Source organism: Engystomops pustulosus, chromosome 11, assembly GCF_040894005.1.
Source record: "Engystomops pustulosus chromosome 11, aEngPut4.maternal, whole genome shotgun sequence".
Lineage (NCBI taxonomy): Eukaryota > Metazoa > Chordata > Amphibia > Anura > Leptodactylidae > Engystomops > Engystomops pustulosus.
The window spans coordinates 50,805,601-50,819,439 of NC_092421.1; the positions used below are offsets into that span (position 1 = coordinate 50,805,601).

General features: G+C 41.8%; 1 protein-coding gene across 8 annotated transcripts in view; it reads left to right on the forward strand.

Moving 5' to 3' along the window:
* The window catches only part of ATE1 (arginyltransferase 1), a 59,859-nt gene extending 47,069 nt beyond the window's left edge, over positions 1 to 12,790 (forward strand). For all 8 annotated transcript variants that reach the window (XM_072131036.1, XM_072131042.1, XM_072131035.1 and 5 more), the window contains 4 exons: positions 1,092 to 1,273; positions 1,540 to 1,639; positions 11,943 to 12,063; positions 12,394 to 12,790. In XM_072131036.1, the coding sequence (XP_071987137.1) occupies positions 1,092 to 1,273; positions 1,540 to 1,639; positions 11,943 to 12,063; positions 12,394 to 12,572 (582 nt within the window). In that variant the 3' untranslated portion in view covers positions 12,573 to 12,790. The remainder of the gene's footprint in view (positions 1 to 1,091; positions 1,274 to 1,539; positions 1,640 to 11,942; positions 12,064 to 12,393) is intronic.
* The last annotated feature ends 1,049 nt before the right edge of the window (positions 12,791 to 13,839 follow it).

The following is a 13,839-nucleotide window of genomic DNA, read 5'->3' on the forward strand; positions in this document are numbered from 1 at the left end:
CTGCATATTGCAGCAAAGGCTTACCGGTAACATCCGCGATCGGTGGGGGGCGGCGATCCTTCTCCATGGTAGCCTCGGGTCTTCCGAAGACCCGAGGCTATTTCGTTTTAACCCCTTCATTACAATGTGCTGATAGCACATTGTAATGAATGAGGAAGAAAATCCCCATATACTGCCATACTGTAGTATAGCAGTATATGATAGGATCGATCAGACAACCTAGGGTTAAAGTACCCTAGGGAGTCTGAAAAATAGTATAAATAAAAATTAAAAAAATTTAAAAAAAAATTATAATAAAAAAACCTAAAATTTCAAATCACCCCCCTTTCCCTAGAACTGACATAAATATAAATAAACAGTAAAAATCATAAACACATCAGGTATCAACATGTCTGAAAATGCCCGATCTATAAAAATATGATAACGGTTTTTCAATGCGTTTAACCCCGTAACGGAAAATAGCGCCCAAAGTCGAAAATGGCACTTTTTTGCCATTTTGAAAAATCTAAAAATAATCTATAAAAAGTGATCAAAAGGTCGTACAGTCCTAAAAATGATTTCATTGTTATATTATATTATCAAATTTCGCAAAAAATGACACCACCCACAGCTCCGTACACCATAGTATAAAAAAGTTATTAGCGCCAGAAGTTGGCAAAATCAAAAAAATTATTTTTGTACAGGAGGTTTTAATTTTTGTAAATGTATGAAAACATTATAAAACCTATACAAATTTGGTATTCCCTTAATCGTACCGACCCAAAGAATAAAGTAGACATGTCATTTGGGGCGCTCAGTGAAAGACGTAATATCCAAGCCCACAAGAAAATGGCGCAAATGCGTTTTTTCACCATTTTCATTGCATTTGGATTTTTTTTCCCACTTCCGAGTACATGGCATGGAATATTTAATACCATCACTATGAAGTGCAATTTGTTACGCAGAAAACAAGCCATCACACAGCTCTTTACATGTAAAAATAAAAAAGTTATAGATTTTTGAAGGTGGGGAGTGAAAAATGGACATGAAAAAACAGGAAAGGGCCCGGTCCTTAACTGGCTAATGACACCTTTGAAAATTTTTGTAAACAGATGGAGACTCGACAAGATGGCATCTCAAGTGGTTACGGCTCCTTCCACCAGCAGTACTGGCTTGATGGGAAGCTCATCGCTGTCGGGGTTATTGACATCCTTCCATACTGTGTCTCATCTGTATATCTCTACTATGACCCTGATTACTCATTCCTGTCACTTGGTGTATACTCCGCCTTACGGTAAGAAAATATTAGAAAGTTGTAGAGATTAGACTGTCGATGGTCTTGTCATGTTAAACAAGTATCTCACAAGTAGCTCAGCATCTTTCCTAATAGTCCTGTCCTGACAGATGGGAAAAATGTAACTTCTAGTTGTATTTTTATTCATACTTGCCTAGGTGCTTATGCATTTTGTATTGGGGGTGATGGATTTTGAATTGGTTGTGGTTTTCTTATTCCAGTGTTCATAAAATTTGAGATTTTCATGTTTTTTTTTGTCCCACTAGAGAAATCACTTTCACCCGTGAGTTGCAGAAAAAGGCAGCCGACCTGTGCTATTACTACATGGGATTTTATATTCACACTTGTCCCAAGATGAGATACAAGGTGAGCTGTTTTGTGTATTTTAAGACATCACTATGATTGTGGTCCAGATCTAGTAGTTTGTATAAAGTCTGTTCTCCTGAATGGGGGCGACAGAAACCATGTTAGAAATTCTGCAGCAAATCTGCATTGTGTGAATAGTCACTGACTTGCAATAGTAGTCGCAGACCAATCGGAGGGTTCCTTAGACAGGTACTGCTGACTTCTCCTGGACTGACCGCCATGTATCCAAGAATGGGAGACGCAACTTGTTGTCTATTTCCAGCTGGTTTCTGTGTCGGACCTAATTGTTTGGTCACCATAGACGCCTCCCGAGCGTCTGGCCACCTGATGTGCTGTATGGCGCTCGGGCCGGAGCTGTTACATGTCTGTTTTCTATCGCTGAACATAAAAGCATTCTGGGTCTCGGATTTTTTTTTTCTTTTATTTTGGATTTGTTTTTACAGAGGGTGAAGTATAGTTACATACCAGAAATTCTTAACAAGTGCAGTGTTTGCGCTAAATGCCCTACAGAACTTTGGTTAGCGGCCAAGCAGCGGCTCCCATTCCACACTACGCCCCTTTTATTACTGCCACCATTACTCAGTATGTTAAGTCTGGTTTAAAGACAAATATAAACTGTATGTAGATGCCTATATAAACCAGGGGTCTCTCTAAACCTTTTCGGGTCTGAGGGCCATATTGTCCAGATGTAACAATATCTTCTTAATTATGACCATACACATAACCCCATACCCGACTCCTGGGCAAGTGTACATGTGATATCAGTAGACATCTATGGGGGCCGATTATTGCCCTGTTAACAGAAACATTAGGGGATTAAAATACAGTTTTCAGATCCTTATCTTCCATTGAAGGGAAATCAGGAGGACCCCTTGCATAGTATATAGCTGGGTCCTCCTGGCACGTATTTAATAGTGTATGGGAAGAGGAGTGCTGTATACCTCAGGGTAGTATAACACAATATAGATTAACATAATTGAATACTATATCTCTTTATGCTTCCATGAATTTCCAAAAACGGAAATGTTATCATGTAGTGAAATGTAAGAATATACGGTTAAGATAAAAGTGGTGTACTGGGATTGTAACATAAAAGGAAATCAAAATCCAGGGACACTTACTCATAGATCCAGGCACCATGACTGTGGTAACCTTCTTATATTTGTCATTCGTGGCCTCCTTTCTTAAAAAGCATTCTAATGAATCTGGGGGCGTTACTCGAGCCCCTCCATGCTGTATCTGCACAGGCTGTTAAACTGTGGCGGAGCACTTCCCACCTGCCCAAATCTATGAGTGTGTCTCTGCTTTATCATGCTTGATTTTGTTGGTAAATTTCCTTTAAGGCTAGCTTCATACAAATGCATACACTCCAAAAAATGTAGATTAAAGATCAGCTCCCGGGTATAGTGACTCCTTGTGGCGCTGCTTGTACTGTGATCATGGTATCAGGATGGAACAGAAGTCGTGCTGAGAGCTCTCATGTCATCATAGTCATTAGGGTCCTCACATGGTAAGGCTGCGTTCACAAGTCTGTATATGGTGGCCCTGACCTATCCCTGTGCAGTGGCGCACTGGTTGCCTATGACTCCACCGACTCCATATGTTGGTGCACAGTGTGCCTGCGGCTCCATGGTAAGGGACAGCATGATCTTAATATATTGGTGTAAATATCTGTATCCATGTCTCCACAGAACAGGACTACTGGAAATTACTATAAGGATGTATAGGGTGCATATGGCTTCCTGGTAAGGTTAGGGACTTCAAGATCCTAATATTGTGGTGCAAGTGGAATTTTTTTTTTTTAACTTCTATTGCAAAACTTGGATAAGACCATCTTTCCAGCTTCCTGGCCACAGCCTCTATACTCACGTATACAAAAGCTTCTTGCTTTTCTCAGGTGCACAGGGACAGTATATAGTGGCGCACAGGGACTGTCAGGTTTATATAGTGGTGCACGGGGACTACCGGGTTCCTATTTAGTGGTGCGCAGGGACGGCCAGGTTCCTATAAAGTGGTGCACAGGACTGCAGGGTTCCTATATAATGGTGCACGGGGACTGTCGGGTTCCTATATAGTGGTGCATGAGGACTGCTGGGATCCTATATAGTGGTGCATGGGGACTGCCGGGTTCCTATATAGTGGTGCGCGGGGACTGCTGGGTTCCTATATAGTGGTGCGCGGGGACTGCCGGGTTCCTATATAGTGGTGCGATGGGACTGCCGGGTTTCCACCACTATATCCTTAGTTGTGTCTCTGCACACAGCAATATGAACACACATGATCGTCCTTTTCCTGTAAAACATGAAGCAACTATCCAGAACTATAAACAAGAATTAGTTTTCACGACTTCATGTGTCTCTTGGCCAAGTTTTAAACCTCACACAGTTGTGATGGCACCAGCGCAGGTTCCACAGAGACGTGTCCAGCACTACATGTGCCAGGCAGTTAAACACTTTTATTTTTCTATTTATTTTGTACTATTTACCTACGAATACAAATGTTATTAAAATGTGGATTATTAATGGCTTCACTTTAAGACCCTTTTGTGGATCAACACGAATACTTTGAGGCTCATGTAAAACAAACTTTCAGTGGTAAAGTTCCATATTTCGGTCTTTAAACCACTGAATATGCAGTCATTTTTTCTTTAATTTCTTTTATTTTGCTTTGACAAATTCCAAAGTATAATACATTAAGCTGCCCAAAACTTAAAGGGGGCTTTACAGTTCCTAAATCAACCCTCAATTAAAGTGAAAAGCACCCTATAAGTGTGCCAGACAGAACCTAGCAAAATATACAGTTTCTAATTTTATCTAAATAAGTTTCTCAGTGCTTTGGGGGTGGAGCTTTCTCTGCTGATGCACCTGTTTTCTTTTTCTTACACCCAGCATTCTCCCTTTATGCCAGGATTGCCTTCCCCAATAGAGCATATTAGGAGCTGGAAGACTTTCTTTAAAGGACTTTTTTTTCAGTTTCTTCAAACTCATGACCTATTTATAGGGTTGGTCATTAATATCAGATCATAGGGGTTTCCATTCCAAACAGGTTCCACCAATTTTTTTTTTTTTTTTGCACCAAAATTGGCACAAAGGGGGAGCCAAAGGTATAGCTCCTTTCTGCGTATAGTGGCCAAGCAGTGTTATTACAGCTTAGCTCCCTTTATCTGCCTTAAATCATGATCTGTCTGCCTATTTATATCTCCCATAGTAAATATAAGATATTGATCCCCCAGTGCTCAGGTGCCATAACCTTGTGTGTATGATCAGCTGGAGTATTGCAGCCTATTTGTTGTGTAACGTATCAAATCACTTTAGGGTGTTGATGTCTTGTTGGGTGTGTGACTGGTCCGTACTTACCTGTATGGCCGACCATGTTTTCTATCTATGTACTTGGTAAAGTTTTAATTGATTTTAACACAGTTTTCCCTGTTTGTGATATGATATGCACAAAAGAATAAAGATTTTTTTCACTTTGTATCATATCTGCCTGGTGACACACTTTTCTTTTTCTTTTTGGTAATTCATGCATTCTTATTGGTGTGTCGTCATTTTGCTTAATTAATACATATTTGGGTTGTGCAAGGTCCATTCTCTAATGGTTGATACTGATGAAGGCTCATAGGAGAGTTTTCGACCTGCGATGCATACTTTGCAATGGGAATTCCGGCAACATAGGATGAGTCAATGCTCAAAGTCGTGCCAATCTTGCCAATCGTGAGATGTCCTGGCAGTTGGATACAGGGGGGGGGGGACCTTTAATGTACATCTAGAATTTTTTTTGGGACGTGGCCAAGTCCTTTTTACAGACAATTTAAAAAAGAAATTGTCCTTTGTCTGCACCATCTACCCCCACCGCCCTCCCTCCCGAGGTGTCACCGTCACTAATGTTCTCCCGATGACAGTCTCGGGGGAAGCTTGTTTACACAGTGACTGGTTCTCTGAAACTGCAAAGCTGCTTTAATACCCTTTTAATAAAATCTCAACAGGGGTCATTGTGCAGCAACAGATTGCAGATGTGAGTGCAAGAATGGCTGTAGGTTTGGCCTCCCCTGTACCAGCCTGCGTGGACTCCGCCGAGTTAAATCTCCTCTTTGTTATAAGCTGATCTCATTGCGACCCTTTCCTAGATGGGATATGACAAAGCAAACAATATTTTCAGACCCTTCAACAAATCCCTTACAGTATTCCCTTTGAAACGTCTCCAGAATGCAGAGTAGAGGAGGGGGCGGGGGTCCGGGGCCGCTTCTGATGTTGTGCGGGGGCATGCTGTGTGCGTGCCAATATTTGGGTTATATGGCACTACTTAAAAAGACTGTTCGCTTACCAAACAAAAATTAGTTGACAGGCATTTTCTCTGTCGATTTAGGTGCCGAGGCCTGAAACTCAAGTCTTTCTTTATATCAGGTTTCCCGGCCCTCATTCTTTTCAATATTTTATGTTTTCACTTTATCCCCCTCTTAACGCTGTATTAACAGATCGCCATAGATCATTGGTAAGTAGCTGCTAACAGCAGTCCCCCCTCATCCAAAAAGTCATTTATTTTAGGACTGGAGTGAGGAAAGAGCCTGCTAATCCTTGCTTTGAATTCCATACATTTTCATTTTAATCTCCAGAATTTTATTAATTTAAGCATCTTTACTGATTGGTTGTTTAAACGGGTTCTCTATAATATTGCATCTGGCTTCCTCGCTGCCTGATGCTGTGCTCAGGGATGTCGGTCAAACTATGGGGTCAGGAATTGTCCAAACTAAGAGTGAATCCTTGTTGCTGATTCCTGACCTCCTTGACTTCAAAGAAGTTAAGAGAAGATGTGTGAAATTTAGAGTTTTTGTCCAAACAAACATGTACAAAGGCTTCTCTGTCCTACATCCAGGTTTGTAATGCGTGAGCATATTGCCCCCATAGGCGCATCCCTTAGTTTTCATTACCAGTACATCTTGGTACAGAAGAAGAATGTTCTCTTGTATGTAGATTTATTGGAACACATTGCGTAAATGGGGATAGCAATGCTTCAGTCAACATGTAGCAAGTAGAATGATTCCCTTAACTTCCCTTAACTTTTGCTGTCTACTTAAACCAGGCATGTTATTTCTGCCTGGACCGATAACACGTGCCCCAATGGGCTTCTAGTGTGTAAAGGTGACAATGTTCAGACGTTCTCTAAGCTAAGATATATTCCATCCCACCTCCATAGAAACACATTCATACTTGTCTCTTGTCATAACGAGAAATAATTCCTTTATTTATATATTGCACACACAGATTGCGCAGCGCTGCACAGAGCTTGCCAAATTAGTCTCTGTCCCAAATGGGGCTCTTAATCTAATCAACCTACCTACCAGTGTGTTTTGGAGTGTGGGAGGAAACCAGGGTACCTGGAGGAAACCCACGCAAACACGGAGAGAACATACAAACTCTTTGCAGATGTTGACCCTGGGACTTAAACCCAGGTCCCCAGCGTTGAAAGGCTGTAATGCTGACCATGCTTCCACCTTTTTCAACAACATTTTATATCTGTGAGTAGCCCGGACACCCTCTTCACTTCTATATATGTTAGATGGTTGGCTGGTCCTGTTGTATAAGTGATTGAGACAAGTATGGAGAGTACTCTGCTGTCTATCTGTCTACCTTCGTATATAGTCCCTTCTTAATCCTGAAATGCTTTGGTATAACCTACAGCAGTGATGGGGAACCTTTTTGGACAGCAAGTGCCCACACTACAGTCGAAAACCCAGTTATTGTAAAGTACCAACATGGAAATTTAAGCTGTAACTTATTTTTAACTGATGTGCCTCAGCTTTAAAACGTATAAGAACCCTGAGAACGCCAATACATTGACAGAAGGAATGGACATTTGGATTAGCAGAATCTGTCCAGCGAGAAATGAAGAGCCTGCAGTATGTGCTCAAATAATAACAAACGCTGTCTACACCTCCTCGCTCTTCCTGCAGTCGTAGGCGAATGTGACTATTGTACAGCACTGATTGCAGTATGCCCTGGGACTGCAGGAGGAGACGTTGAGTCCTGTGTTGGGGCAATGGCCTGGGTTCTTACAGAGAGGGCTGTAAGTGTCACAGCACCCGTGCCATAGGTTCGCCACCACTGACCTAAAGTAGTGACACCTGATTTGACTCCATTAACTTTCTGTGTTGCTCTAAAAGTTTCCATAGTATCACAAGGGATAAAAAAAAAATATTTAATCAATTTTTATCCATCAACATAGAAACTTCATTTCTTTACTGGAAACTAGCCTTTCCAGACACTGCCTGTAGCTACCTCTTTCCATACCGTCCAATCTGGTTGACATTACATCATCGTCCTCTGTGCACATCGGCTTCCTAATTAATACTTTCAATTTCACAAGTATTTTTTTTTTTTTATTTTACAGTTTTATTTTACAAAAATATTTGCTCTTGTGTTTTTTTTTCCTCCAGTATGGTATTAGATAGCATTATAATTTACACTCACCGGCCACTTTATTAGGTACACCTGTCCAACTGCTCGTTAACACTTAATTTCTAATCAGCCAATCACATGGCGGCAACTCATTTAGGCATGTAGACATGGTCAAGACAATCTCCTGCAGTTCAAATAGAGCATCAGTATGGGGAAGAAAGGTGATTTGAGTGCCTTTGAACATGGCATGGTTGTTGGTGCCAGAAGGGCTGGTCTGAGTATTTCAGAAACTGCTGATCTACTGGGATTTACACGCTCAACCATCTCTAGGGTTTACAGAGAATGGTCCGAAAAAGAAAAAACATCCAGTGAGCGGCAGTTCTGTGGGCGGAAATGCCTTGTTGATGCCAGAGGTCAGAGGAGAATGGGCAGACTGGTTCGAGCTGATAGAAAGGCAACAGAGACTCAAATTGCCACCCGTTACAACCAAGGTAGGCAGAAGAGCATCTCTGAACAAACAGTACGTCGAACTTTGAGGCAGATGGGCTACAGCAGCAGAAGACCACACCGGGTGCCACTCCTTTCAGCTAAGAACAGGAAACTGAGGCTACAATTTGCACAAGCTCATCGAAATTGGACAGTAGAAGATTGGAAAAACGTTGCCTGGTCTGATGAGTCTCGATTTCTGCTGCGACATTCGGATGGTAGGGTCAGAATTTGGCGTCAACAACATGAAAGCATGGATCCATCCTGCCTTGTATCAACGGTTCAGGCTGGTGGTGGTGGTGTCATGGTGTGGGGAATATTTTCTTGGCACTCTTTGGGCCCCTTGGTACCAATTGAGCATCGTTGCAACGCGACAGCCTACCTGAGTATTGTTGCTGACCATGTCCATCCCTTTATGACCACAATGTACCCTGTAACATCTGATGGCTACTTTCAGCAGGATAATGCACCATGTCATAAAGCTGGAATCATCTCAGACTTTTTTTCATGAACATGACAATGAGTTCACTGTACTCAAATGGCCTCCACAGTCACCAGATCTCAATCCAATAGAGCATCTTTGGGATGTGGTGGAACGGGAGATTCGCATCATGGATGTGCAGCCGACAAATCTGCGGCAACTGTGTGATGCCATCATGTCAATATGGACCAAAATCTCTGAGGAATCCTCCCAGCACCTTGTTGAATCTATGCCACGAGGAATTGAGGCAGTTCTGAAGGCAAAAGGGGGTCCAACCCGTTACTAGCATGTTGTACCTAATAAAGTGGCCGGTGAGTGTATAACTGGTGCTGCATTGCCGGCTGCACACATTCCAAAAAAGGGATCTGAACAATCCGAAGCTAAAATTTGGATGACCTTGCGGTTGTCTTATGTAAAATGTTCTGAATCCTTCTGCTGTATTTGGAAACGGTCTAAACATTATTAAGGCATATCTCTTATCCACTCTGTGTTTAGTACAAGCTGATACGTCTTTTGATCATCGGTGTAACGTCCTCTAGATTATGTTGTGTAATTGGGAGGGCATGCGTGCACCAGGCAAGAACGTGGCAGCATTTTCACTAGGGTCCTCATGACCCATCTATATATAGACAGTTCCTATTGTTGGACGTGAACTAGTAGTGTTATCTTCATGCACTGGACAGAAATATCAAACTAGAAGATGTACAATCATTTCCCGACTATAATTATGGCTTTTGTTATGATTTCTATAAGAGGAAAATGCAAGCTGGCTGCGTGTAAGGACCCATCGGAAGGGTTAAGAGGATGTTTATAAAAGCGAGGAGAGCCATATGGTGTAACAGTATATGATCTGTTCAGTTGTATCCACCCCTACAGACCACATGTAACAAGACATCTTGTTTTTAAGAGTTGATTGATCTTCTGGATGAAACTCCAATGATCTTACCGTTTTAGGAAGAATTTAGCTTGCATTGTTCTACTTGCATTAGTCAGTGTCTGTATGTAATGGTACACTTTCAACAGTTGTTGGCCACAAACTCTAATGGCAAAAGCTATTCCTCTTGAATCCCTCTTGACCAGTTTCTGGTGACTGTGATACATGAACTACAGTCAATATGTCTTCTGGACTCCATTTCCCAGTGCACAGTCTATGCATAGACCTGAACTGAAACTTCATTGTCACCTATAATGGTATGATTCTCCGTCTGCCCATGGGACTACTGCACTGTACTGTAGTCATGTTATCACTAAGACGGTAGTTCTGTAGGAAGGCCTGGACTCCAAGTGTCCCCAAACAGTTTTCACTCCAAAACATATTGTCGACATATCGGTAACTGAACAAGACTGTCTGGAACCAGCTTTGGCTAAACAAATTTTACTTAGCCATGTGTGGTGTTAGACAAGATGTTCATGCACAATTCCCTTGAGAGCAAAGAATGGGCTGGTTGAGATGTTACATCTCTTATCTTTATATTTTTGCTACATTTAACGGGGTTCTCCAGAGGCAAAAAAGTTGGCTAACTTGCTGATCGGTGGGGGTCTCACTAATGGTATCACGAGAACTGGGGTTCGTTGTACCACCTGAGCAGCTGGTTTGCATGGGCCTGCTGCTCATCTCTATAGCAGGTGAAGATTGATGAGTAATTCATCTGGGGGTACAACGGACTTTCGTTCTTGTGATCTGCGGGCAGTCTCATCGCCGAGACCCTCACCAATTGGCAAATTAGTCCCTGTGGATAGGAGCTAACTTGTAGGTCACTGGAGAACCCCTTTAATTTTAACCATATATTCCAGTCTCACCAGATTGGATGGGTTAAGCTGACCAATTGTCTAATGTCTACAAAATTTATACAAACCACTTCCTTTTCGTATGGGTTGGATTTGACCTCGATACCTTTGGTGCACATCTTACCACTAAACCACGAATCCAAATATCTGGGGAAAATTATGAATTGTGTGTGTGGTCCCCTTTGGGTTAGTATCACCTTGGTGTTCCCGTAGCTCCTTTCCATAGCAGAAAACCACTGCAATTATTGCAGTTATTTTTGTGCGCTTTTTGTATGGAATAAAACGGTAAATGCACAACGTGAGCCAGGAAATATTTAGAAGAAGTTGCTTTCAATGCTCAAAGCTGCTCCAGAGGTGTTTTATCAGCTCCATTAAATCTGTCAGAAACAACTAGCAGATCATTAGATGGTTATTCCTTAGTTTCCATTTCCGTACAGGGAGGCATCTCTGGAGATGGCGATTATTAATGGGGATATGTTCATCTTGTAATGTAAAGCATAAAGTTGTTCTATAGGGAACTAAACTCCTGGACCCAACTGATTGTTCTACCATCAGATCATTGGGCTTTCTTAAAGGGTTTGGCTGTTATTCCAACCCTTTACAACGGTAAGTGCAAAAACCTAAAAGTGTCACCCATATAGTACTTGTGTACTTACTTGTGTAATGCTGGCAGGACTAGGCACTTCCTTTCATTTCCCGTGTCCTGCTTACTATCTCCTAGCACTACCCTATTTTTAGCATTATTAGCGAAACACTGCAGCACCATACCCTCAGATTGCCGGTCCAAGCTTACAAAGGTCATGACGGGGCGGTACGAGGAGGAGGTGACTGCCGCATGAAGCCTTGCAGTCACTGCCGGCCTATGGCGTGAGAGGGGAGGTCTGGGAAAGAAGCCACACTTCGGACCGCGCTTTATGAATACGCCAGATTGCTGTAAGTTTGATCCGGCATTCTCAGGGTATAGAAGTGCTAGCGTTTTAACACTGCTAATAATGTTATTTTAGGGTGACAAGTTTAAGCTGCCTCTTGCAGATGTGAGTTGGTTGAGACAGATGGGTCTCGGCCAAAGAATATTTACTAAAAAGACTTTTCACATGCTATTATTCCATCTTCTCGTTGTGCTGTAATTTTTATGTTTTCCACTCTTTTGTAGGGTCAGTATAAGCCATCACAACTACTTTGTCCAGAGAGCTATACCTGGGTGCCTATCGAGAAATGTTTTCCACTGCTCGAGTCCTCTAAATATTCCCGTTTTCACAGTAATCCTAGAGAAGGTATGTGCTTCTCCGTCTTGCATTCCTTGGCTTTTATGTCAAATACTATCTTATTGAACTGATAAGCAGCCATTTTCAACAAAGCTAGATCTTCTAGGGTTCGTGTTCTATAGAGGTCATTAATATTTTGTGACTGAGGTGGTCTCTTTAGAACCAGCTGGGCCACAGATGTTCTTGTGCAGAATTAAACTCTTCATTCTGTCCATCAGAGATGGAAGTGGAACTTTGTTCTGTACAGATGTTTGAGGAAATTCACAACACTATTTCTACTTTCTTTCTCTCGAGCGTTATTATAGATTGTATGAACATCACCTCTGCTCCTCTTCACAGGGGACAAAGACCATTTGGCAGAGCTATGTCGCGTCCGGATCTTACATAAGCGCACCGTTATGCCTTACAGCGTATACAAGAAGAGACGCAAAGGGCCGAGCGATGAGACCGCTGTGAAACAGTATGCAACTTTGGTGGGTCAGACATGTGCAGAACGCATGCTTCTATACCGCAGCTGAAATTTTCTTGTGCTTTGGTCCCCCAATAATAAAGTTCTAGAGAAGAAGACTGCATGCCAATATTTTTACCAAGTTCGAAATACATCTGCTGGATGACTGGTTTGATGAAATAAAGGTGACTTGTCGATGATATTCTGCCCCTAAGAGAAATATACCCCTCCTTGGTGCGATGGCTAAAAAACTATGCACTGGGCATGGGGGGGGGGGGGGGGTCAACCTCTATCCACTTGCCCGTAGAAAAGAAACAATTATACATGTGTGAGACCCATCTTATATGTGGTGGCATTGAAGAGGCTGCGCTGTCTATGGTTTGTGTAGTTCAGTATCTGCATCAGATGTCTGTAGGACTTGGTGGATGGCCTCTATAGGTGCAATTTTTTTTCTTTCTTTTGTTGTCGTCTCCCGTACTATTGTGGAAATCTATGTTAAAGCATCAAAATGAATTTCTATGTGATCATTTTAATGTAAGTCACCTATAATCTATCCCAACTGCTGACCAAGTCTGGACGGGTCCCTTGTCACCCTACGTGCCTCTAGATGTAACCATGTGTAGCGGGCCATGCCTGACCTTCACCGTCTATACTCAAAACTTTATACAGTCACAATAATCGCCCACAGCGGCTTACCTTTACTTCTCGTCATGAAATTCCGCCCCTATTCAGTTACCGATTCCTGTTTACCGAGAATATACTGTGGTGGTTTGGTGACGTCTATAACAAATGAGGGGGAGGCTAAACATTTCATGTGTCCTTAGTCTATTTACCCACTGTCATGTTCACTTCTGTTAGTTTTTTTTTCTGTTATGTGGTTAGAGAGACATTGGATATGTTTTTCTTTTTCCGCAATAAAAAAAATCTTCAAAATTGAACAAAGTTTCTTCCTTTTTGTTGTTGATTTAATGGCCATTTTAGTAGAAGGCTGTGTCCCTGATTTAATTGCAAAAAATACTGTTTTTGTAATGAGAAGCTTATTTTAAGGAAGATGATTAAACACCAGTTTCCAATAGAAAAGAGACTAAAATTTTATGTCTAAAATGGTAGTCACTTAGCCAACTCCCCTTCCCCCCTTCGTGGGAGGACATGGAAGTATATGGATAACCTAATAAACCTTTAGTCACTTCACTACTTTGTTGTCGGCCTGTAGGCGATTGCTGGGAAAGTATCTTGCCCCTAATACATTTTTATGACCACCTAATGTGATCAGGTTACACAGATAAAAATCAGGGTCATTAGTGGGATTTACACATAAACTATACACATTAAATTAT